The 27,300-nt window shown below is 39.7% G+C and overlaps 1 protein-coding gene across 4 annotated transcripts in view; it reads left to right on the top strand.

Moving 5' to 3' along the window:
* The window catches only part of SEC23A (SEC23 homolog A, COPII coat complex component), a 69,808-nt gene extending 57,651 nt beyond the window's left edge, over positions 1–12,157 (top strand). For all 4 annotated transcript variants that reach the window (XM_047075629.1, XM_047075630.1, XM_047075627.1 and 1 more), the window contains one exon: positions 10,761–12,157. In XM_047075629.1, coding sequence (XP_046931585.1) covers positions 10,761–10,850 — 90 coding nt within the window. In that variant the 3' untranslated portion in view covers positions 10,851–12,157. The remainder of the gene's footprint in view (positions 1–10,760) is intronic.
* The last annotated feature ends 15,143 nt before the right edge of the window (positions 12,158–27,300 follow it).

Genomic DNA, 27,300 nt, shown 5'->3' with positions numbered 1-27,300 from the left:
GAGTACATAGTGATCATCCTTTTTTTTTTTTTTTTTTTTTTAATGTTTCAGGTTCTTATTTAAATTCTAGTTAGTTAACATACAGTGTAATATTTGTTTCAGGAGTAGAATTTAGTGATTCATCGTTTTTATCATCCCTGCTTTTTTTTTTTTATTTTTTAAAATGTGTATTTATATTTTGAGAGAGACAGAGACTGAGTGTGAGCCAGGGAGGGGCAGAGAGAGAGGGAGACACAGAATCTGAAGCAGGCTCCAGGCTCCGAGCTGTCAGCACAGAGCCTGACATGGGGCTTGAACTCACGAGCCATGAGATCATGACCTGAGCCCAAGTCAGACACTTAACCAACTGAGCCACCCAGGTGCCCCTTGATCATCCCTGCTTTAAAAGAGTTTGTAGTCTAGTATTAGGAAAAGATACATATCTGAGTAATTAAAATACACGAGTCATTATAAGATATGTTCTTTTACAAAGATATAAAATATAGAGGGTTTAGAGAAGGAAGAGAGGAAGAGAGCACATGGTGGCAGCAGGAGACAGTGTGTGATAAGAAAAGAGCTCAGGAGAGAGGACATTTCCTTATAGAATGGTTACTGTTTGAAGAAGTAGAAATTGTATGAGGAAGGGAATTCCAGGTAGAGGACAGTAAGGTACAGGGACATGTAGGGATGAATAGAACAATAAACTGGAAATGTATTGTGCAGTTAAATTGTAGAGGATTTTGAATGCCAGACTGAGTGCTGAGGAGCTGAATCTATTGGTAAGTAATAAAACATTACTAAAGGCTTTTGGGCAGAGGAGCAAATTTGAGTCTTAGAAAATATAGTTGAATCTTGAGATTAATTGAGAACAGTCTGTAGGTTGAAACTATATTTTGAAGTAATCCAAATGAGGGGGATTGAAGGCAAGATAGTGAAAAGGAATAGATTTTGGTGATATTTTAAAAGTGGAACCAGTGAGATTTGCTAGAAGTTGTAGGAAAGTAAAAGTTACTCTAAGGCAAGATCGCTAAATGCAAAATCTGAATTCTGATTGGATTCTAGATTAGAGAAAACAGCTATAAAGAACATAAATGGGATGATTTGTATCCCATTTGAATATGGACCATATATCAGATACAGGTATAATATTAAATTTCTGGAGTGTGATTCTGCTGTTGTGGTTATATAGGAGGGTGTCCTTGACCTTGGGAGATATATCCTGAAGTGTTTGGGGGTGGGGCACCTGATTGGCTCAGTCGGTTAAGCATCCGACTTTGGCTCAGGTCATGATCTTGCAGTTCATGCATTTGAGTTCCGTGTTGGGGTCTGTGCTGACAGCTTGGAGCCTGGAGCCTGCTTCAGATTCTGTGTTTCCCTCTCTCTCTGCTTCTCCCCTGCTCATACTCTGTGTATCTTTAAAAAATAAATAAACATTAAAAAAAACTGTTTGGGGGTAAAATACCATGAAGTGTTCAACTTACAGAAATGATTCAACAACAAAAAAAAAGGAGAGGAAGAATATATAGAAACAAAGCAAATGTGGCAAAATAAAATGTTAATCAGTGAATGTAGGTAGAGTATGTGGGTGTTCATTGTACTTTTCTCTCAACTGTTCTGTAGGTTTGAATTTTTAAAAAATAGTTGAGGGAGGGGCGCCTGGATGGCACAGTCAGTTAGGTGTCCAACTTCGGCTCAGGTCATGATTTCGCAGTTTGTGAGTTCGAGTCCTGCGTCGGGCTCTGTGCTGACAGCTCAGAGCCTGGAGCCTGCTTCAGATTCTCCTTCTCTCCTTCTCTCCTTCTCTCTCCTTCTCTCTCTTCCTTCTCTCCTTCCCTTCCCCCACTTGTGCTCTGTCTCTCTCTATCAAAAATAAATAAATGTAAAAAATAATTGAGGGAGTACAAGGTAAATGTAGGGTTTTGAGCCTGGGTAACTAGGAGAACATGTGCCAGTAAGTGGGAAGGTAGAGAGAAAACGTTTGATTTTAGGCACGTTGAGTTTGAGGTAACATCTAGATGGCCAAATGGAGCAGGCTGTTAGAAATTTGGGTTTGGTGATGAGGCAAGGATGTGAAAGTTGATCATGGACAAGTTATATTTAAAGTCATCAGTGTTACTTGTCCAAGGAAAGTGCAGAGAGGCAGAGGAAGGATGAGATAAACCTTGAGGAAGTACAAGTGGTAGGAGTATTTTATAAATAATCACAGAGGTGGGAGGAAAATGAAAAGAATACTATACCATGGCATAATAGGTGAGGGAGGACTTTATAGAAAAAAGAAGCAAGAGAGTTAACAGATTCTGAGATGCTGCAGATGTTTGAAGGAGGGTGAGGGTAGATGGATTTCAAGGGTCATTTGTGGCCCTGGTAAGCAGTTATTTTATTTTATTTTATTTTATTTTATTTTATTTTATTTTATTTTATTTTATTTTATTATTTTATTTTATTTTATTTTATTTTATTTATTTTTTTAATGTTTATTTATTTTTGAGAGAGAGACAGAGTGTGAGCAGGGGAGGGGCAGAGACAGAGGGAGGCATAGAATCTGAAGCAGGCTCTAGGCTCTGAGCTGTCAGCACAGAACCAAACGTGGGGCTCAAAATCATGAACTGTGAGATCATGACCTCAGCCCAAGTCGGACATTTAACTGACTGAGCCACCCAGGCACCCCTCTGGTAGGCAGTTTTATTTTATTTAAAAAAAAAATTTTTTTTAATGTTTATTTATTTTTGAGACGGAGAGAGACAGAGCATGAACGGGGGAGGGTCACAGAGAGAGGGAGACACAGAATCCGAAACAGGCTCCAGGCTCTGAGCTGTCAGCACAGAGCCCGACGCGGGGCTCGAACCCACCGACCGCGAGATCGTGACCTGAGCCGAAGTCGGACGCTTAACCGACCAAGCCACCCAGGCGCCCCTCTGGTAGGCAGTTTTAAATAGTGGTTGAGTAGAAGATAGATTGTAAGGAATTAGTGGGTGCTAAAGAAGTGGAGGTTGTAATTGTAAATGGTTCTTTTGCAAATTTAGCCTGATTTCAAGTAATAGGATAGAAGGTTGATTGTTATTAGGGTAAAGGCACGGAGTTTATTTGTAGACCAAGTATAAGATGCTGACAAAATAATAGCTTATAACAGCTTATAGATATTTAAGATCCTCAAAAGCAGATCATGTGATCACAAGCACGATATGGAGTTTCAGCATTGGTAAGGAGGCAGGACATTTATTTCTGCAAAAGCAAATGGTATGAAGGGTGATGACAGAGAAGGACATTGAGGAGAGAAAGCTCACATTGGGTAATTGCCTATTTCTTTTCAGTAATGGTGAATTATTTGCTAAGAGTGAGAAATGCTAGGGGTAAAGGACTAGAAAATAGAAAAGATGTTAAAACAGCTATAAGGAGGGGCACCTGGGTGTCTCAGTCGGTTAAGCATCAGACTTCGGCTCAGGTCATAATCTCGCGGTCCGTGAGTTCGAGCCCCGTGTTGGTCTCTGTGCTGACAACTCAGAGCCTGGAGCCAGTTTCAGATTCTGTGTCTCCCTCTCTCTCTGACCCTCCCCCATTCATGCTCTGTCTCTCTCTGTCTCAAAAAAAATAAATAAACGTTAAAAAAAAACAAACAAACAGCTATACGGAATATAAGAAAGCCACAGCAGGTAAATAAGAAGCTTTTACAGCAGTGAGGGGCCACTTTATTTACTATTAATTTCTGTAGCTTGCTTCCATTATGTTCTTTAGCCATGCTTTATAGTTCAGGCATTGCATCAAAGATGATAGACTTTGGGGGGTGATTTAGCACTTCGGATAAGAAAGATGGACACATTAAAGGGAGTGCAATAATTTAGAGCAATGTTAAATGACTATGAAGTTCAGGCTGGGTAGAAAATAAATGAAGCAGTGATTAGGATGAAGATGCCTTCTGTTTGAATATAGAGGTGCCTCAATATTTTGCCCTCATTTCTCTGCATACACTGTTCTTCTGGGCAATTGCATACATCCTGTGTCTTCAGCTTTCATCTGAGGCTAACTTACAAACCTCTCCCTTTGGTTTGGCCTCACATTGAGCTATAGACTGTTACATATCACTTGAGTTTCCTGTAGACATTTCATAAGCTGTGTGTGCCAACTTGAACTTCTCTTTCATACCATCTTGTTCTGCCTGACTTACTCATTTTTACAGAGGGCCCCACCATATCTCATTTCCCAAGGCTTGGAACTGTAGTCATTTGCATTTTATTTTCTCCCTTCTGTCTCTATTCACAAATGGTTGGATCTATTTCCCTTATCTGTTCCCTCCTTTCCCGGTCACTAACTGAGGTCAAGCCCTGTTACTATTCACATAGACTGTCAGTGCTTCAGCCCTTTTCTTTCCATTTTGGCACTGGCCAGAGTAGTCTCTGTAATGCAGTTCTTGGTCAGAGTACTTCCTAGAAATCTTTAATCTTAAATAACCCCTTATGGAATTACATATAAACTCTTTATAAGACCTTCTTTTGAGGGTCATTTATGGCATAATCCAAATAAGTTTTCCCACTTTTAGCTACTGTTTAGTCTTATTCCACTTTGAATATACTAAGCATGTTACCCTCTGTGTGACTTGTCCCTATCACCACTTGTACACATGGTAGCCGTCCATCAAGGCTGAGTTCAAAGTTCACTTACTCCTTGAAATTTTTTCTGTCATCGCATGACTTGATTTGTATACTATCTCTGCCCCTTCATTCCTTATTTTCATCCATTAAAAAAAAATTTTTTTTTAACATTTATTCATTTTTGAGAGTGAGAGAGACAGAGCATGAGCGGGGGAGGGGCAGAGAGAGAGGGAGACACAGAATCAGAAGCAGGCTCCAGGCTCCAAGCTGTCAGCACAGGGCCCGATGCGGGGCTCGGACTCATGGACTGCGAGATCATGACCTGAGCCGAAGTCAGACGCTCAACTGACTGAGCCACCCAGGTGCCCCTCATCCATTTCTGATGGGTCTTATCCCTCCCGTTAGATTGTAAGTTACTTGGGAGTAATAGCTATGTCCTTTTAATTTTTGACTTTCCACAGTACTTAAACGTAGCATGTATTGAGTATTACAGATCTGGGCAGGAGAATAGAGATTAGAGTATGGGAGCTTTGTGGAGGTGTTCAGGAGTTAAGGAGCATTTATGATATAGATAAATAAGTTGAATCCATGGTCTAAAAGTTCTGAAAGGTAAGGTTTTTATAGTGAGGATAGGAGCTCACTCTGGGAAGATGTAGAAAGAGTATATAGCACATGAGAGTAAAAAATGTATGCCCATATAATGGATATACATATACATCATCAATATCACCCTCTACCCCATTCCACTTGCTGTAGAACAAAAAGCCAACTATGACGTGGAATTTTGGAATACAGAATGTACCATAAGTCAGCCTTTCCATTATACTTTAGTTATCTTGGGGCGCCTGGGTGGCGCAGTCGGTTAAGCGTCCGACTTCAGCCAGGTCACGATCTCACGGTCCGTGAGTTCGAGCCCCACGTCAGGCTCTGGGCTGATGGCTTGGAGCCTGGAGCCTGTTTCCGATTCTGTGTCTCCCTCTCTCTCTGCCCCTCCCCCGTTCATGCTCTGTCTCTCTCTGTCCCAAAAATAAATAAACGGTGAAAAAAAAAAAATTAAAAAAAAAATATATATATACTTTAGTTATCTGAGTACTGGTTTTAGTTCTGGATCTCACAACTAAAGAGAAACTTGTTTAGGGAAAAAAGTTGCAAGAAAACAGGAAAGTAGCACCAGTTAATAAAGTTCATGGAAATGGTGATTAATCGTCAATATGGAGAAGGGGAGGTTGAAGGATACTTTAAAATAGTATTTGTCGGGTCCCCTATCAAATGCTCTGAGGGGCCAGGTGACTAACAGATGAGTGAAGCTGGATGAATATAAGAAAATCTGATACTCTCATTGTGAAGAGGCAATACCTGGGGTCAGAGGGCTTATGGGAAGGATACAGAAATCCTTTTCCAAAGGGGGTAACTGTTCCTCCCCTCCAGCTGATTGTTGCCATTCACATAATTTAGTTAACAAAATGTTGTGAGCCCACATTAATGCAGACCAAATAAAATATATCTTTGTAGCTTAATTTCTACATTAAAAAATATAGTTTAGGGGCACCTGGGTGGCTCAGTCAGTTAAGCGTCCAACTTCGGCTCAGGTCATGATCTCACAGTTCATGGGTTTGAGCCCCGCGTCTGGCTCTGTGCTGACAGCTCAGAGTCTGGAGCCTGCTTCAGATTCTGTGTCTCCCTCTCTCTCTGCCCCTCCCCTGCTCACGCTCTGTCTCCCTCTCTCAAAAATAAACAAACATTTAAAAAAAAATTTTTTTTTAATGTAGTTTAGATCATGTAAATAATAACTTGCTTCTTGCTTTTCTGGGTTTAAATTACAACATGGGGGCACCTGGTTGACTCGGTAGAGCATGCAACTCTCGACCTCGGGGTCGTGAGTTCAAGCCCCACATTGGGCATGGAGCCTACTTAAAAAAAAATTACAACATGGAGATGTAGTTGGTAGACTTATAAAGAACTTGTTGAGCCATTAAACATGGAGAAACATCATTCTGGGCTGGTAGTTGAAACCTCTATAAGTTTTCAAAGTCTTCTCTTTGCCTTTTCTTCCTTGTATATTACAGAGTTTAATACGTGCTTGATATGCACGGTAAGACTTGGTAAATATTAGTTTTTCTTGTTATCAATGGGGAAAAAAATTAAGTCTCTCCCTAAAGATATTTTAAATAGGAAAGAAAATCTGTTTTAAACTTTGAAGTTTATTATAGCCTGGAAGCAAAGGCATTAGAGGCATAAATGAGAGCCCTAAGGTCTTTCTTGACCTACGATTTTTGTAAATTATGCTATTATTTTTATAGATATCATAACTAATAAATTGAATCTATGCTGTTTTAGTTACTGTGCTGAGATTTTTATGCAGTCCTATTTAACCATCAAAACACTCTTATGAGGGAGTACTATTAACTGTATTTTTCAGAAGAGGAAATTGAGGCTTATATAGCTTAAGTAACTTATCCAGCATCACATAGGCAAATTATGGCAGGTCTGGATTTGACTCTAGGCCTTTATGACTGGAGAATCTGAATTTTTAATCATTAAATTAAATTGATGATTGCTATTTAGGAAGTTAACTTGGTAGCCAGGTATTTTACTGAAAATTATACAATCTTACACTTTAGTTTTCTTTTTGTCAGAAATCGAGTCCCCAGTGAGTTTTATCTATGGATGGCCTGAAGAGGGCACCACAGCAACACTGTTTCCCCATTGCTTGTAGTGCTTCATATACTAAATGATATAAAGTTTAGATCTTTCTGCCTGAACCTGGATATATTTTAAGGAGGAAAAAGGCACAGTTGAAAAATTAAGATCAATCAGCTGCAAGTTTTTGATAAGTTTGAGGTGACCGTTACTATTTATAATTTCAAATAAGATCTCTACAGTATATAAATTAGAAAATTGATATATATTTTGCCTTGACCAGGAGAAATAGATCTGAGATTGGGTGAATTGAGGTGGAAAATGTGTAAATTGAAGAAAAATCAGGAATAGTTGCAGAAAGAAAAAATCCAAGAGCTACCAGGTTATTACTAGTCTAAGTCATATTTTTGAGACCTTTGCTTCTCTGTGTTAACTGTGAATGTTGAATAAGGAAAGATATTTCAGTGTTATAAAATAATAGGTTTTTCAGAAAAGGTAATAATGATAATAGTTGAAACATGTATTCCTGTTGTGTGTGTCAGGTATTCTGTTTCTTTATACAGTTGAACTTATTTAATCATTATAACAACCATGTGAAATAGGTCCTGTTATTATCCTTATTTTAAAGATGAGGAAACTAAGACACAGAGGGGTTAAGTAACTTCCTCAAAGTCATACAGGCAATAAGTGGCTGAGCAAGGAATTGAGCCCATGCAGTCTGGCTCCAAACTCCAAGCTGTTAATCCCAGTGCTATTGTCTTCCTTCCTTAACAAGTTTTTAAAATTCTTATAATTAGCTCATGAAAATACATAATAAAATGGACTTTTCTTTATTCAGCAGAAGTTATGGCAGGTCTGTGGCTATGCCAGACTAGAATTTACAAGAGCTATAAATTTCCATCTTACAGTTGATCCTCACTTGCTGATCTCTGAAAATTACCTAACTACTTTGTGTTAGATTTTTTATATTTACTTATAAATGAGAACTTGAGTATTAGGTGAAAAATTTAAAAATCCAGATATAAAATCTAGAAAACCTTTTTTAAAAAAATTTTTATTTATTTATTTTAAGAGAGAAAGAAAGAGTAAGTGGGGGAGGGGCAGAAAGCGAGAATCCCAAGCAAGAATCCTGGGGTTCAATCCCAGGAACTGTGAGATCATGACTTGGGCTGAAATCAAGAGTCAGATAGATTCTCAACTGACTGAGCCACCCAAGCACCCCTAGAAAACCTTTTTCATTATTAGTGGATTGGATTACCAGGGTCATTCTGTCAACACAGTTTTTATTAAAATAAAGAATAGGAATTTTCCCTAACTCTTGTTACGTAGAACCCACAGAGATCAATTAAAGTGACTTGAATGAAAAGTTATAAGAATAGTTTATTTTAAAAATGCTGTGTGGATGCCTGGGTGGCTCAGTCAGTTAAGTGTCTGACTTTGGATCTGGTCATGATCTCACAGTTCATGAGTTTGAGCCTTGCATTGGGCTCTCTGCTGTCAGCACAGAGCCTGCTTCAGATTCTCTGTCCCCTTCTCTGTCTGCCCCTCCCGCACTTGTTCTCTCTTTCCCTCTCTCTCAAAAAAACAAAAATTTAAAAATAAATAAAAATACTGTAAATATTCTTCCTTCCAACTGGCATTTCTGTTAAAATATGTGCAGTTTTTTTTTTTTTTTTAAAGTTGGGGGGAGAGGGCCAGAGAGAAAGGGAGAGAGAATTTCAAGCAGACTCCATGCTCAGTGCAGAGCCCAACGTGGGGCTTGATCCTGGGATTCTGGGATCATGACCTGAGCCAAAATCAAGAGTCAGATGCTCAACTGACTGCCACCCAGGTGCCCCCAAATATGTGCAATATTATTTTCCTTTTTTTTTATTTGAGAGAGAGCTTGTGAGCAGGGGCGAGGGGCAGAGGGAGAGGGAGAACAAGAGAACCTCAAGTAGGCTCCATGTTCAGCACAGAGCCTGACATGGGGCTCTATCCCATGACCCTGGAATTATGACCTGAGCTGAAAGCAAGAGTGGATACTCAACCAGCTGAGCCACCCTGGTGCCCCGAAATATGTGCAATTTTATTTTTTTATTTTTATTTTAGAGAGAAAGCGAGGGAGCACAAGCAGGAGAGAGGGAGAGAGGGGGAAAGAGAGAAGAGAGGGAGGGGAGAGAGAGAGGGAGGGGGGGAGAGAGAGAGAAAGGGAGAGAGAATCTTAAAAAGGCTCCATGCTGAGTGTGGAGTCCAGTGCAGGGCTCTATCCCATGACCTTGGCCAAAATCAAGAATCAGAAGCCCCAAATCAAGAGTCGGAAGCTCAACCGACTAAGCCACCCAGGTGCCTCTCAAGTGTATTTTAGTAGGCAGCAATAATCTCACCAAGAGAGATTTATTCCTTAGTAGTGATAAAAGCGGCAATACAGTCAAGACAAATGAGCACTTACTTTAGTACTATAAAGATTAAGTTGGGTCTGGAGCTATTCTGATTCTGCGGTGCAAATCTGATGCTGACCACTTACTGGTAATGCAGATTCTGCAAGTGAAAGGACATGGTTCAGAACAAGACTGCCCCCAACTTCAGATGCCAGCTGCAGGTGGGATCCCAGGTTCCCTGTACTTCTGACCAACTAGCTACAGATCTGTGTGTGTGTGTGTGTGTGTGTGTGTGTGCGCGTGCGTGTGTATGTGTGTGTGGTTGTAGGGGGTGGCTTCCCCACAAGCCCCCCCTCAGGTTTGATAATTCCCTAGAACAACTCACAGAACTCAGGAGAGCACTGTTACTTATGATCACAGTTTTATTTTAAAGATTACAAATAAGGATTAGCGAAGAGACCCACAGAGTGAGGTCTGGAAGGGTTCTAGATAGAGCTTTTGTGTTCTTTCTCTGTAGAATCAGGTTGTGTCACCCTCCTAGCATTGATAAATTTGTTAAACAGGAAGCTCCACTGAGCTTTGGTGTCCAGAGTTACTTGTTTGTTTCTTTACTACCAGCCAGGATTGATTGAATCTCCAGCTCCCTTCCTCTTTTCCCTCCCTTCACCTCACTTCCCTTCCCTAGAGGTCAGGCTGTCTTAAATCCCCCCACCCCACCCTCTAATCATATTGATCTTTCTGGTGATTGGCCCTCATCCTGAGTTATCTCATCTCAAAGCATAAACTCAAGTGTGATCTGAGGGCTTATGAATAACAAAGACACTATGTTTTCAAAGACACTATGTTAGGAAATTCCAAGGAATTTCCCTCTCGGGAACCTGGGACTAAGTAAGGCCAGTCAGATTCTGTATTATACAACTGGAGCATAGGCATTATTCTGCTTACAGTGATTTTCTTGTGATTTATTTATTTATTTACTTATTTACATTTTAAAAAATGTTTATTCCTTTATTTTTGAGAGAGAGAGAGAAAGAGAGAGAGTAGAGAGAGTATGAGCACACATGTGCACAGGCCGGGGAGGGGCAGAGAGAGAGAGAGAGGGAGACGGGATCCAAAGCAGGCTCTGTGCTGTCAGCACACTCTATGTTAAAACTGCTATGTTTTAATCATAGCAAATATCTTTCTTTTCTTCCAGGAGTCTGGAGCACCTATTCTCACAGATGATGTTAGTTTACAAGTGTTTATGGATCACTTGAAGAAACTTGCTGTGTCAAGTGCTGCTTGAAGTGCTAAGCATATTAAGGACACTTAAGATGAAAGAATACTTCAATTTCTTTTTTCAGTTTATCTGTGGAAACCAATACAGGTATCTCTCTAGACTCTTTGTATTAGTATGGTTTGAGACATGTGGAAAAATGTTCACATTTGTAGAATAAGCTGGAATATAAGAGCAATAAGAACAAATTTATTTTGCTTGCCACAGTATTATGGCTGGTTTTAGAAATCTGAGGTCTTTATAACTTAATTATGTTAAAGAGTTGAAATACAGTTGGCCTTGCACTACAGAGACATAACTCATTTGTATATTGCAGAAAAATACAAAGTGGCACTGAATGTCCTTGCTGACTTTTTGAAAACTTGTTTCTTGATTTTAACCAAGTAAGCAAAATCATTGACAGTAATGATAAATGTGAACATTTTTGCCTATTCATTGAAATATATCTGTGATTTTCAAGCACTTATATATACACCTTTTTCTGTACTTATTCTGTTAAGGCAGATTTATTTTTATGATGATTTGTTTAGGAATTATTTGACTTTATCTATGGTAATTTTCATGAAGATAATTTAATGTTTTTGGTCATTTGGAAAAATAGTTTAGAGATGGAAAGTTTTTTGGGGTAACAATCCCACAACTGACAAATGTGAAATTCCCATAAAGTACCCAACCTATGTAATGAGACATGATAAGTTTTTTAAAAAGGGAGATAGAAAATAAACCATTTTGTCAGAATGCGTTTTAGGAAGGCTTTGCAGTAAAATAACTGTCATCACTACTAAAGCAAATTTGGTTTTTACTGCATGGTTATGTTGTTTCCCCTTGTTTTTCTGAGGTAAATTTTACATTATATCCTTCAGTATTTTAACACTATTTTGGGAGTTTACATATTATTTCTTATTTCTGCTTCCATATTGTGAAATGTATTAAGTTCTTACTCAAACAGTATTATATAATATTTTGTTGAATTATATCATGTGGTGATGCTCAGTTTTATTTTGATTTATTCATTAGTATAATTCACTTTTACCTTTTAAAGTTTACTTGTAGCAAATGTTTACATTGCTAAAGCCAGATATGTTTGACAATGAAATTTATATCAAGTACTGCAAATAAAAGGTGGTGCTATGATAAATGCTTGGAAGGACAGTTTGATGATTGTACTTGCATGAACACAATCGTATGATAAAACAGAAACTTAAAAAAAAATGTTTATATGTTGTATTCAATTAAATAAATTGCTCTGTTCCATTTTATTTGAATTGAACTGTGCTAGGCCTAAATACCAATAAAATATACTTTTTCTGTGTTTTCCTGCTTATTTCAAAGTCTAATAAAGCCTGAGAAGCCTGATGTAAAATTAGACCAATTATAAAACCTGCTATGAGTAGATTAAAAAGTATTCATTTTTTAAGAATAGCTTTATTGGGGTATAATTCACACACCCACACAATTCACCCATTTAAAGTATACAGCTCAGAGGTTCTTAGAATATTCAGAGTTGTGTAATCATCGACCACAGTTATTTTAAATGTTTTTATGTATTTTTGAGGAAGAGAGGAAGAGCACAAACAGGGGAGGGGCAGAGAAAGAGGGAGACGGGGGTGTGAAGCAGACTCTGCAGTGACAGCAGAGAGCCTGATGTGGGAGTCAAACTCACAAGCTGTGAGATCATGACCTGAGCCTAAGACAGATGCTTAACCAACAGAACCACTCAGGTATCCCAACCACCATCAGTTTTCGAGTATTTTCATCCCCCCCCAAAGTAGTTGTTTTGGCTATAAGGAAATTGTGTTTTGGAGTTAAACACACTTTTGAAAGCCTCTGTGATGATGATACATGTTTATTTGTGTGGCCCCTTAACTTAAGCTCTTTAAGAATGCATTGTTACTCTCGAATGATAGAATTCAGTACTTACCCTTTACTTCTAACTCAATTACACAAGCTGAAGCACCTTTGTATTGAAGGGATAAGGAGGAGCAAATGTATTATGCCCTTTTAACTTGACATTTAAAAGAAATAACCTGGGATCTGTGTCTAATTTAGATATTACTAAATTATTAGCTATTTAATTTGATTGTTGAAGAACGAAATGTTTAACCCTTTTAATGAAATTTAGAGTGAATAAAGAGCATTTGTGAATTCAGCAGCAGCACTGAGAAGCTCCAGTAGGTCCAGAACTATTTTGTATTCACTGTTGAGCCTACTGCCCCCTAGTGGCCTTACCTCTAAAAACAACTTTAGGGGCACCTGGGTGGCTCAGTTGGTTAGGTGACTGACTTTGGCTCAGGTCATGATCTCGCAGTTTGTGAGTTCGAGCCCCGCGTCAGGCTCTGTGCTGACAGCTGAGAGCCTGGAGCCTGCTTCAGATTCTGTGTCTCCCCCTCTCTCTACCCCTCCCCTGATCACGCTCTGTTATTATATTATTATATTAATATTCTATATTATATTAATATAGAATTAACATATAATATTTAATATAATTAATTAATATATAATATTAATATATTATTTATTATTATTAATAAATAAACATTAAAAATTAAAAAACAACTTTAGACCTCATCTGTGTAGTTTTATTTTGTTGTAACAACATAAATTTATTCTTTTGTTGGCTGATTCTAAAAGTGAGCTGACATTTTCTCTATCCAGTTCCCCACTGGATTGATAAACTTGTGTCTTATATTCCCTACCTACACAGACTGCATCTGAGAATGTGCTTGTCCAGGCCAGAAACCAATGAATCATTTTCCATTCTTACTCTCCACATCGTTAGTAACTATATTCACCAGTTCAGCCTCTCTAATAATCCCCCTAATCTATTTACTACGCTCTGTTTTACTGCTGTTCTACCTTCATCGTATCTTACGTGGTTGGGGCAGCAGCCCCCTAACCAGTCTACTTTCCCCAGTCTCCTCCACCCCTCTCTTCAATTCACTGAAATACAAATCTGATGATGTCATTCCCTTTGCCCTAATAATAAAATCCAAATACTTTGATCCAGTAACATTGCATACTACATATCAATTTGTTCCTAGATCTCCTTTAGAAAAATAGCACAAGGGCGCAGATGAAAAGATGTGCAGTATTGGAGAGAGGTCTCTAGTTCTACCTAAGCATTAGTCTTAGGTGTAGTGTTTGGGAATTATATAGTGACAAAAGCGAATGCATTTTTCATTAACTGTTACAAATTAAGTGCTGTGGCTTATTGCACTTGGTTTTATTTTATTTTATTTTATTTTTTTTTTATTTATTTTTTTAAACGTTTATTTATTTTTGGGACAGAGAGAGACAGAGCATGAACGGGGGAGGGGCAGAGAGAGAGGGAGACACAGAATCCGAAACAGGCTCCAAGCTCTGAGCCATCAGCCCAGAGCCTGACGCGGGGCTCGAACTCATGGACCGCGAGATTGTGACCTGGCTGAAGTCGGACGCTTAACCGACTGCGCCACCCAGGCGCCCCCACTTGGTTTTATTTTAAATGAAAATAATTTTTCAGTTATTTTTCAAACACCAACAAATTAGGATTATTTGCTTTCTAATGCTTATCTTTCCATTTTATTTTCATTTTCCATGTTTCCGATATACATGCATGCATACTGTTTATACTCCCACATGCTTGATTTGTATTCATCTTGAGCATTTTATCAAGTAATTCAGATGGTTTCTCTTGCTTGCTTTTTAATAGTTTATGTAGTGAAATTAAAACACTTCATCCTTCCTTTCTTTAATAGAAAAACAAAAGCTGATCTAGATTTAATGTATTGTTATCTGATGAATATAATAATCAGTATACAGTACTAGATATGGAATAATGAAGTTACATTACTAAAGAAATTCAGATTTTTTTTCTTTCCCATCTATGGATTATACCGACATAAAGTCCAATAATTTGGGTTGAGGATGTGATACTGGGAAGTTGGGGGTTTTTTCCCTCCTAAGGAAACATTAAAAAAAAAAAAACCCAAAAATATTAAAATGTCTCAAGCATTTGGAAGATGGATGGAGATGTCAATTTTAGGCTTAATCAACATAAAATTAGCTATGTATTTTTAAAAGTTAAGGATAACACAGATCAAACCAATGAAACTTTCAAACCAGATCATGTAGCTTCCAAACCAGTGGAAGAAAAAAAGCAATAAAAGCAATCTGATCATGGGGTACCTGGGTGGCTCAGTCAGTTGGTTAAGTGTCCAACTCTTGGTTTCGGCTCAGGTCATGATCTAACAGTTTGTGGGTTCGAGCTCCATGTCAGGCTCTGTGCGGACAGCTCAGGGCCTGGAGCCTGCTTCAGATTCTCTGTCTCCCTCTCTCTGCCCCTCCCCTGCTTGTGCTCTCTCTCTGTCAAGAATAAATAAACATTTAAAAAAATTAAAGCAATGTGGTAAAAAAAAAAAAAGGCAAGAAAAATGAAGGTAGCAAAGGGAAAGCATGGTAAAAGACAAAGGAAAAAATACTGGATTAATACTTTTTAGTGTATTTTATTAAAATTGAAAAACATTTAATGGTTTTTCACTGTAATGAGCAAAATCATGTACTATTTGAAGAACACTTTATTAATTTCAAGTTTTTTTTTCATTTGAAGCAACAGATATAAATAGCAAAACTTTCTAAGTAAATTTGATATTTTCACAAATTTCATAAATTCCTAAATTCTTAAAACTTTCTTCGGGATTGATGCTAGCGACTTTCGAAAAGCTTCTTGGTAGAACAATTTCCACTATAGTATATAAACTAGAAAATTGAAGATAAATTCCTATTACATTTGGTAAAACCCTCTGAAGTTTTTCTTCTTTCACAAAAATGAGAGCAAGTGGCTGAGTGATGGTGCATATTGACATTTGATCCTTTGGTTTCGAAGAAATGTCCAGTTAGTTATAGATCAAGGCATTTGAATATTGCTTACTTCTTTTGACCATGTAGGACAAACATCTGTTACTTTCATGGTGTTCTTTGAAATTTGATTCTTCCGTATAAATGTTTATTTTCTTATATTTTGTTACTGCATATTTAATTGTCTTCTCTACAGTTTCTGTGTGCTGATCTAAAGCTTAGTGTTTGTTTTTTTAATTTTTATTTATTTTCGAGGGAGAGAGAGAGAGAGAACAAGCAGGGGAGGGGCAGAGAGAGAGAGAGGGGACAGAGGATTCAAAGCAGGCTCTGTGCTGACAACAGAGAGCCCGATGTGGGGCTCAAACTCATGAACCATGAGATCATGACCTGAGTAGAAGTCAGGCACTTAATCCAACTGAGCCACCCAGGCACCCCTAAAACTTAGCATTTTACTGTAAATTGTTTAAGCCTGGTTTAGACTGCAACTATTTTGAGTTTTGATTAATGTCATCTAAAACTTTACACCAAGAAAAATTTCTAAATTGTTCCACTGATGTAATGATTTATTAAAACATTTTTTTTCATGTTTATTTATTTATTTTGAGAGAGAGTGGGGTGAAGGGCAAAGAGGGAGACAGAATTGCAAGCAGGCTCCATGTTGTCAGCACAGAGCCCGATGCAGGTCTTGAACCCATGAACCGTGAGATCATGACCTGAGCAGAAATCAAGAGTCACATGCTTAAGTGACTGAGCCACCCAGGCACCCCAAGAAGCATAATTGTTTAGTTGTTTAATGACCAAGCCATCTAAAATTTTTCCTCTCATGAATTTCAGGGAAGATTAGATGTTATAATCATACATTTACTACCCAGGAATGTAGAAGTAGTTTCAAACTTGAGAAATTGTGGAATTTTGGAGTTCAAAGCTCCACTGAAGTCAAGTCCTACCTCTTTAAAATTTTTTTTTTTTTTCCAACGTTTTATTTATTTTTGGGACAGAGAGAGACAGAGCATGAACGGGGGAGGGGCAGAGAGAGAGGGAGACACAGAATCGGAAACAGGCTCCAGGCTCTGAGCCATCAGCCCAGAGCCCGACGCGGGGCTCGAACTCACGGACCGCGAGATCGTGACCTGGCTGAAGTCGGACGCTTAACCGACTGCGCCACCCAGGCGCCCCAAGTCCTACCTCTTTATCCAATTCAAGAATTCCCTGTCAAAGCCCCAGATTGTTGGTCATCTGACCTCTGTAAAGTACTTTCAGTGACAAGTAAAACATGATAGCTGTAAATTGCTGAATCCTGCAAATGACTTAACACGTTTAAAGATAATGTTAGTGAATTGGGAACGAATAACATGTCACATACCAAAATAAACCTTGACCAGAATTTGATGGATAATATTTAAATCTGTTTTATACAACACATTCTTCTGAGGAACTGTGATCATTGACCTACAAAGCCATCCGGCATTCTCTGATATTGTCATTAAAAGAGAGCAGGGCGGCCTATAATGCAGGAGGTATTTGCCAATTTAGAAAAACCGCTTCCAAGTAGCACATCGTGCACCCACTTTCTAACAGAGCACTGTGTGTTTTCCAGCTGCAATAACCAGAGTATTTAAGTAAAGAAACGTGCATTGCAGAGCCAAGTGGTGTGAATCTGTTTTCCATAGGAAATGTGGCTTGCTCTCCTGGGGAAAATGCTGTTTTCTGCCCTGGGTCCAGATAATGCTCAGCTGCCTTAACAGGGCAGAGCAGTCCCAGAATGATCTTCTGTATATGTTTAACCTATTCTGGGAACTGCACTGTTTGTTTTGACAAAGTAGGGAGATCCATAGAATCAACAATTTTTGTAGAGGTTAGAGATTTTTTTAAGAATAACAAATTTGGAGATTGCTTTTGAGTTACAGTAAGGATGTCATTTTGAACTGTGATAAGTATACTGATAAAAGAACCTCTAGAAATGAAGGATTACATTTCACTTTATTTAGTGCATTAGAGCAGATAGTTCCTGTCTTCAAGGCAATTTAAAAATAACTTAATCTGCAAAGGCTTAAACATTAATCTTCATAAAATCCTTGTGAGATGCTGATAGGTCAAATACTTTGCATGTTTGAAAACATCTGTGAAGAAGTAAAATTCAACAGAGATGTATCCTACAGCAGTACTTCCCAAACTTGAACATGCATAGGAATCACCTACAGATAATCAAAATGCAGATTTTGAAGTAGGTCTGAAACGAGTCTGAGGTTTGGCACTTTTAACAAGTTCCCAGGTGATACCAGTGTTGCTTTCTGGACCACAATTTAAATAGCAAGTTCTGCTAAAAGCAACATTTTCAGCATGTTTTGGGACTTCCATACAAAGAAGTCCAACAGTCAGTTGGAAATGTGCATTCTGGAATCAGGAGACGCAGGTTTTGGAACCATAAGCATAGAGTTTGATAGCTGAAGCTATGAAATTAGATGAAGTTCTTTTATTAATTATTTACTAAGTGCTAACAAGGTATGTAGGGAGCACAGTCAGGCAGTCTTCCTCTGTTGAGCATGGATTATGCCATCATGTATGGTCTCTTGCAACGTTTAATTCTAAAATTCTATTTTTAATGAGAACATTAAGCCAACTGATTTATCAAATATATCTTTTTCAGCAAGGAAGTATTTCTATTAGAAAAGCTATCAAGTTACTGAAATATTAATGGTAGTACAATATCATGTGACCAAAGAGAATGTTTTCATTGAATCCCGGGTTTTGATAATACCCAGAATTAGGTTCTGTATTTTAACAGGGGTTTTGAGAAAATAAGATCCTAAGTAATAATCTGTGAAATGGCTTAATTAACAATTGCCTTTAATCATTTTAAGGATGATATGTTCCATTTTTTAGGACCATGAGATAGATTGCTAAGACATGTTATGAAGTGTTCTTAATTAGGTATGTTTATTATGCATGAGGGTAGACATGGATCTTGCCAAAGTTAGAAAAATAAATTTAATAGTCTGAGCAGACTTTAGACCAACAGACTACAGTTTTGTGTATGTTCTTGTCTTCTCATCTTCTCATCTGTTTACAGTGAACCTTTTCGATTATGTTTGCTTATTGAACGTCACACACACATTTGACATGGCTTGTTGTAAATGACTCTAATGATTAGTTTCCATTTGGAGTCTAAAGTCCAGCATGGTTTCAGGGAACTAATGTTTTGTTATTGCAGGTTCTCTGGCAGGAACACTCAGCACCCACTCAACCGCAGCACTGTGCGAACTCAGCCTATACCGGTGACAGCTACATCTGCTTCTCCACCTGCACCTTACAGTTTTATTTATTTATTTATTTAAAAAATTTTTTTAATGTTTTTTATTCATTTTTGAGACAGAGAGAGACAGAGCGTGAGCAGGGGAGGGGCAGAGAGAGAGGGAGACACAGAATCTGAAGCAGGTTCTAGGCTCTGGGCTGTCAGCACAGAGCCCAACGCAGGGCTCGAACTCACAAACTGTGAGATCATGACCTGAGCCGAAGTCAGACGTTCAACCGACTGAGCCACCCAGGCGCCCCTACAGTTTTGAGTTAATAGCATTTGTTGTCTGTAAAACTTAAGAATCTGACTGTATCTAACGAAGGAGACTAACTGGATTGAAAAAACTCTCCACCTTTCTGCAAGACCTTCCATAAAATCATATTTCTGTGGAATGATGTGGGGATTTCTTTTGATTAAATAGATTATGAAGCTGTGATTGTCAGAGATACATTTAAATTTGTCCAGAGAATACTTTTATTTATTAAGAATATAATCACAAAATGTGTTTAATAATGATGTAGCTATGATATATGTTATATATGGCTCAGTTTCTGTCATAGTTAAAACCCACTTATAACTTAAAACCTAAGGTTACCACTACAGATGAAGAAAACCAAATGTTTTACATAGTGTATGAGACATGTCAGTCACCATGCCTGCTACACCCGAGATGTCCTCCCTCTTACAGCCCTCTGCTGAGTTAAGCAGCCAACCTCAGTCTCTTTCCTAAACAAAGGGATGGGATCAAATTTTCTAAAGGCACTCCTAAAAGTTGAATAGAAAAATCCAGAGAACAGTAGCCATTCTGTAATGAGAGGAAAAATGATAGAAAAGAAACAAAATGTGTGGAACATTAAGGTTAAGATCCATGAAGTCCAGCTGGGGAATGGTTCCTAGATTGCCTTGAATGTTACAGAATTGCTATTTCTGGAATCCTTTTATCCTGATTCCCAAATGTGCCCTTACAACAAATCCCCATTATGTGAGAAGAATTAAACTTATTGGTGAAACGAAGATACAGTGACCATGATAAATTTACCTTCTGACCTGATATTGCAAAGAATAGGGATTTGGTATTCATGAAACTAATCAGAGGAACTGAGAGTGTGGCACATTTGGATACAGTCCCAGGAGTCGTAGTGTTTTATCTGCCCATCTGGTTTAGGGGTCTTTCTAACACTATCCAGCAGGATTACTAACTTACAGCTTTCTGAAGACAACAAAAGCCTTCATGTCAATGAGTAACAGGAATTATATATGATTCACTCCACATCTTTGTAACTAGTATATTGAATGAGTAGGATCATGAGCCATAATTATGAAAGCTACTGTAATTTGTGTCTGCCTGTCCCTTTAAACTTGTTCAGCGTGTGTAGTTTCCCACCCCTCAGCCACCTAATGGAGACTGTAGCTAGCTGATCACTTTTAGGTTACTCCCACCAAATAGACTTAAAGATCACTCTAAGTCATAGACATAGTCCCATTTAACAATGGCTAGGTCCTGTGCTAGGTGGGAAGCATGCATCACCCCATTTATATTTCTGCTTGATGGCCTATCTTACAGCTCACTCTGGGATCTGCTATCTATGTTATCTGGACATCTTCGTCCAAGCCCTTTGTTACGCACCCACAAGAAGAGTATGAATGGTATGCATAAAGAGAATCCCACTGTCAGTATCTGGTTCTTCTCTCACAGATACTTCTTTTTTTTTTATTATTATTTTTTAAATGTTTATTTATTTTTGAGGGAGAGAAAACGCACGAACATGAGCGGGGGAGGGACAGAAAGAAGGGGAGACACAGAATCTGGAGCAGGCTCCAGGCTCCAAGCTGTCAGCACAGAGCCTGCTGTGGGGCTCAAACCCATGAACTGTGAGATCATGACCTGAGCAGAAGTCGGACATTTAACCAACTAAGCCACCCAGATGCCCCTCTCACAGATACTTCTTAATCAGCATGTCTTGGGAATGGGTCTGTTTTCTGATACATTCTTTGCCCAGATTTTTCTCCTGAGTCCCACCCTCTCGACTCTTCCTCCACACTCTATTTCGTGATATACAGTTCTTACTGTTATTCCTAGTTACAGGATTTGCTTATAAACTGCTCAAAGTAAACCTTAACAGCTGAACCTTCATCAACCAATTCTTTTTTACATTTTTTAAAATGTTTATTTATTTTTGAGAGAGAGGAACAGCGTGTAAGTGTGGGAGGGGCAGAGAGAGAGGGAAACACAGAATTTGAAGCAGGCTCCAGGCTCTGAGCTGTCAGCAGAGAGCCCGATGCAGAACTCATGACCTGAGCTGAAGTCGGATGCTTAACTGACTGAGCCACCCAGGTTCCCATTCATCAGCCAATTCTAATGAAAGGTTATGCTTGCCTTTAAAATGCTGGACAAAGCCATCTGCCTGCTTTTCTTGTTAATGAGGAAGGTGACACGAGGCAGCAGCTCTCTGCACAATGTTGTGTGGTTATGGTCTTTTCTGCCTGCTGGGTCTACTCTACTGGGTGGGGATTCCTTGTGGGCTATAACCACAGGAAGTCCCTCCCTGCTTGGAGTCTGGGTTAAAAATGGACACTTCTTTTCACAACTCAATGACACCATATGTAGCATAAATGTTTCTTGGAAGTTGTAGCTAAAAAGTAACTCAGAGATATTACCATTCAATCACTATATTATATGTAATAGTATGTAGGTTACATAAGCCCTCAGAGATTAGAGATAAAAATGATTTATACAGCAGTGCTTTGTGCTAAAAATATCAGTTGCTGATGATTCTAGAAAGTTATAGAACTAACCTACCAGTCAGATATCTGTAGGGAGGAAGGCATATTTAATATTTGCCTATCAATGAAAGATTTTTTATGTGTTAGAGGACTCATACAATAGAGTATAATTGTCATTTATTTCTGAATCCTGTGATTTCATAAAATTAATAAAGTTTTATTTCTAGCAAATCCTTTACTATTAAATTTTTAGAAGGATGTGAGACAAAACTTGTCAAGAGACAAAAATGATTCTGTGTTCTTTTTTTCTGTTGAGGAATGTGTCATTACATTTCTCTGTATTATTTTCACTTTCTATTATTTGTGGAATTGCTGAACTAGTTCTTGAATTCAAGGAACACTTTAATTGACTCTGATTTTTTATATTATTAAGCCTTCAGTGAACAAAGGAGAGAATCACTAAAGGAAGAAAATAAATAATAACATAATAAAAACAGCAAAGGGAAGCATTTTAGAGAAACATGTTAGAAAATGCTAAGGATAGGGGAGCCTGTGTGGCTTAGTTGGTTACGTGTCCGACTTTGGCTCAGGTCAGGATCTCATGGTTTGTGGGTTCAAGCCCTGTGTTTGGCTCTGTGCTGACAGCTCAAAGCCTGGAGCCAACTTCAGATTCTGTGTCTCCCTCTGTCTCTGTCCGTCCTCTGTTTATGCTCTGTCTCTGTCTCTCAAAAATAAGTAAAAACTTTAAAAAATTAAAGAAAAAAGTAAGTGCTAATAATAAATTTCAATCGAGGGGAATATTGCTTGGAGTCACTAACACTTTTTAACCTCAGGGGGGCAGTAGCTACTACATAACTGAAAACAAATCACACTTTAATATCTTCCTCCTGCACTTTAAATTCTGAACTTTTCTAGTTCTTTATGTGATTTTTTTTCCTATCAACACCCATGCTTTAGTGTTTGTTTTCTGAAAGCTAATATCTACTCCTGTCTGAAATAATTGGACCTCAAAAGTGAAAAATAGTTTGTTGAAAGTGTACAAAATTGGAGATGACTTTAGTTCCACATCATGCATGACAAGCTTTCATAATCGGAGTTCCCAGAAGAAAATTATAAATACATGACATTTTTTATTTGCTTTGTAAATCAATTCTTTTAAAAGCAGTGATTATGGACTCTATAACACAATAAGAGAGGCTGCATTGATATTGAGGTCACACATTATCCTAGTATCTCCAGATGTGACCATATTTTTGGCCTATAATTTCTTGTAGAATATTTAATATTTTGACCATATTTCCATTCTTGTCATAACCTAAATATAGATTTAAAGTATGATGATAGTCTTTTTCTTTTTTTTTTTTAATGTTTATTTATTTTTGAGAGACAGAGAGAGCACGAGTAGGGGAGGGGCAGAGAGAGGGAGACACAGAATCCGAAGCAGGCTCCAGACTCTGAGCTGTCAGCACAGAGCCTGACATGGGGTTCAAACTCACAAACCCTAAGATTGTAGAGGCCAGTCACACACAGAGAGTCGGGACACCGAGACTTTTCTTTCCAGGAAGCAGCTTTATTTGTGCCAGCACAGGCTCATCAGGCTAAGACCCCAAAAGGCTGAGCCCCAAGTGCAGTGGGGTGTTGTCTTTGATACAATTTTTACTCCTTTGTCTCCCAATCAGTCTGAATGGGCAGTCTATGTTACAGAGTCATGAGGAGTGCCATGCATGCACACATAGCCAGGTTACCTTCCCTTGTCTTGAGGTTTTCACCACATTCCTTAGGGAGGGGCTCTATCACATTCCCCCCTTTGATGCTCAGATCCCCTATCTTGGGTCAAAGAGCATCATCTTAGTTTAGAGGTTTATATTTCCATAACATCATCACATGCGTGGCAGTTTTCTTTTTGACAATTACCTCAGTAAGGCTGGAGACAGACCATATAACCAGGGGAGCCAGGCAAGGTAGGATTAAGCAAGGCCCCCAAATCAAGAGGATAATACCTGTGATGGTTTTGAATCCCCTGAGTGTTGAAAACCATCCTCCAAATACCTCCCCGGGGTTCCAACCTTTCCAGGTCTGGACTAGGACATGAGCAACCATTCTCATTCCATCTGTGATCTCCTCTAAGACTTTTCCTTCATCATCTATCTGTAGGCAGCAGTTGCTCAGATTAAATTTTCCACAAACTCCTCCCTCAGAAGCAAGCAAGCAATCTAAGGCCCAGCAATTTTGATAGATAGCATTGTGCATTTTGGTCTGATGCTTGGCTAGTAAGTTAAGAGCTCTGGCAGTTTCATCGGTTATAATTTCTGCAACTGCTTGCAGTCTGATTATGTGGTTTAGCGTGTAAATGGGAGTGCAGTAGCCCCAGGAGCAATCCTCTGCCCAGGTGGCAGGGACATAATATTGGATTATATGCTCGGGAGGCCATTCATCATCTTTCCAATCGCCAGTTTGTAGGGCACGTCATTTCCATTGAGTCTCCCTGTCCCCATACACTTGGACTCCCAATTGTTCCCCTCTGGCAAGTGCGAACAGGAAGAAAGATGGACGAATAGTTCTCAGCACACATGACCCTGACCTGAGGGACGTACTGTATGGGCTGTCCTTCCACATATCCAGTATAGTCCACCTGGGGCCCACCACTTGATGGCTGCATTGGAATTGTCCCAAGCCTTTAGAGATCAGAGAAGTTAGACAAGGGGTGGGGATCAGGCTCAAGGAGATCTGGGGAGCCCCACCATTGGGTTTCCCAGGCAGTTGAGTTATAAAATCTTTGGCCTAGGCATGTTAAGCTTCCAACATAAATGGTGAACTTTCTTCCCCATTGGGCAAGGCAGTTTTTCCCAATAATTGAGGTTTTGAGGAGCTAAGCCCTGGTAGTAGGACTGGGGTATTCTGTTCCCTTATATGGTTTGCAAGGATATAATTCTCTAGCCTTCCATGGCCATTGACCTCCCATGTTGGTTCCCCCGCATACATAGCAAGAAGAGATCTTCAGAATCTGGGCTATAGTCTCTGCTAGGGCTAGAAACAAGTTCCTTGCTGTGACTGAAATGGGAGGGGGCTACTTCTTATTTCTTTATAGAAGAAGTAGAAACCTTGATGGGACATGGTTGGATGGGTGGTAATGACTCTCTTGAAATATAGCACAGTCCCTGGGTTTCTCCCTTGCCCATGAATCCAGATGCCAATTCGGGTGCCCCTTTGCCATTTTTAGTCTCCTGGGTTAATGATGGTAAAATTAACAGGATTACAGGCTTTTGATTGACAACCTGATGTAGTGGTCCCTTTCTTAAGGAGCACTGTTGTGCCTTCTTTTTCCCAAGTAGCCCATGAAACACAGCTTCAGGTGGGGCATAAAAACTCAGGTGTATAGGCACATAAACCGTTTTCCTCACACACGTATTTGTCATTGAGTGGGTATTCCCGCTCCCAATCTAAGCCTCTGCATGGTATATCAAGAGTCCTTGGGCCCTCTATGAAAAGTGCCCACTTTTTTCATATGACAGATGCCTCTGGGCCAATACCTATAACCGCACATACATCAAACAGTATTGATACCAGTCATTTGGGGTTAATAATTTGTGTCTGACCAAAGCCCACCCTCCCCGCACCTTAGGAGGATCGGACTTCCAACCAATCTTCACTAGGGGAGTATTGTGGGTCAAAGCAAGTGTACTGACTCTCCCGTTGGCAGGTAGAATAGGTGGTCTTATTGTGTCTGCAGGTCTCCAGGACTTTTCCTTGGCATGACAAGTGCATATGATATAGTAAGGTCCAGGTGACTCCCTGGCCTGACCTCGTTATGTGAATACATGCATCACAAGAAGAGGAATCTAGGTCTACAGAAGGGGTCCAGATTAGAAGCAACCAATACCAAATGAAGCATCCTATCTATAAAAGGAAGGTAAGTGCTAACAGAAACCTCTTAGAACACTCCCAGCTAGGTGGGGCGGCCTCTGCCAATCCTATGGCGGAAAGTAGAGCAAGAATCACAATAACAGTGAGACACAGGGGTGGTGGTGCATCACAGTAAGGAAACAGATATAGAAAATAAGGACAGTCTGTCTGTTTCACTGGACCGTTGATTCTTCAAGCTTCTGTGTGTAGATTAGTTAGCTTCTGCAGTCACTAAAGCAGGGCTGCAGTCTCCCAGAGCCTCTGGAGTTGCAGATTGCTTCTTCTGTGTGGTCAACTTGCATGGTGTTAATGGATGAGGAATGCACTCCCAGTTTTGAGATGCCAGCTTCACTCTGCTGTGGTGAATCCAGGGACCTACTTTGGCTACATTTACTGCAGTAGGTGTGGACAAAATAATAGTGAACGGGCCTCTCCAGAGGGGTTTTAGGGGTTGGACATTCCACTCCTTCACCTATACAGCATCTACTGGTTAAAGGCGTGAGCAGCTGTGGTCAGGCTCACAGGTAATCACTCCCTAACCCAGTGGTGTAAGGTGGTTAGGGAGAGCCAAGGGCCTGCATCTGTTGCCTTAGGGTTAGATTGCCTATCTCATTTAGATCACCCCTTATGCCCTTGATAATGGGGGGGGGCATCCATAAAAGGTTTCATAAGGGGAGAACCCCCATCTACTTAGTGGGGCTACACCCGATTCTTAACAAGGTGATTGGCAACATCTGGTCCCAGTGTAGGTGGGTTTCCTGACATAGTTTACTTAATTGCAGCTTCAGGGTTTGGTTCGCTCGTTCCACCTTCCGGGAGCTCTGGGGTCAGTATGCCATGTGTAACTTCCAGGTGATCTTTAACCCCTTTGCCACCAGCCACACCACCTCAGCCTCGAATGCTGGCCCGTTATCTGATCCCATAGTGATAGGGATCCCAAACCGAGGAATGATTTCTTTTTCTTTTTACTGTTTGTTTTATTTTTGAGAGAGAGAGAGAGACAAAGAGACAAAGCACGAGTGTTGGAGGGGCAGAGAGAAAGGAGTCACAGAATTGGAAGCAGGCTCCAGGCTCTGAGCTGTCAGCACAGAGCCCGACATGGGTCCTGAACCCACAAACCTCAAGATCATGACTTGAGCTGAAGTCAGAGGCTTAACCAACTGAGCCACCCAGAGGCCCTGAGGAATGATTTCTTTTAGAAGAAGTCAGGCCATTTCATGTGCCTCTTCTGTGCAAGTAGGGAAGGCTTCCACCCACCCTGAGAAAGGGCACACAAAGACCAACAGATATTTACAGCTTCGGACCTCGAACTTTCCTCGGGGAAGCTCAGTGAAGTACACCATCATATTTTCAAATGGGGCTCCCCGGACACTCTGCACCCCAGGGGCACCCTTGGGTCCCTGCACTGGGTTATTCTGGGCACACATTTCACATTGCTCACACATGGCTCAGACAATGCTGGAGAGTTGAGGGATGTAGAAATGTCAGCTCAGTGTAGTCTTGAGAGCTGTCCAGCCAATATGGGTTTCCTGATGGAACTGCTTGACAAAAGCTGGAGCCAGGGCCTTAGGAATTGCTACTTGGCTGTCTTCAAATTTCCACCATCCACCTGGGAGGTAGCTTCCATTTTCAGTCATAAAACAGGTACTGTCATGTTGTAATTAGGGTCCCATTCTGCCAGTGGACTAGGGAACAGTGCAG

This window comes from Lynx rufus, unplaced genomic scaffold (assembly GCF_022079265.1).
Source record: "Lynx rufus isolate CCGP_SWC_20201006 ecotype Redwood Valley unplaced genomic scaffold, mLynRuf1.p SCAF_13, whole genome shotgun sequence".
Taxonomy (NCBI): domain Eukaryota; kingdom Metazoa; phylum Chordata; class Mammalia; order Carnivora; family Felidae; genus Lynx; species Lynx rufus.
Note: the sequence above shows the minus strand (reverse complement) of the source record. Positions and strands in the feature narration are given on the sequence as shown.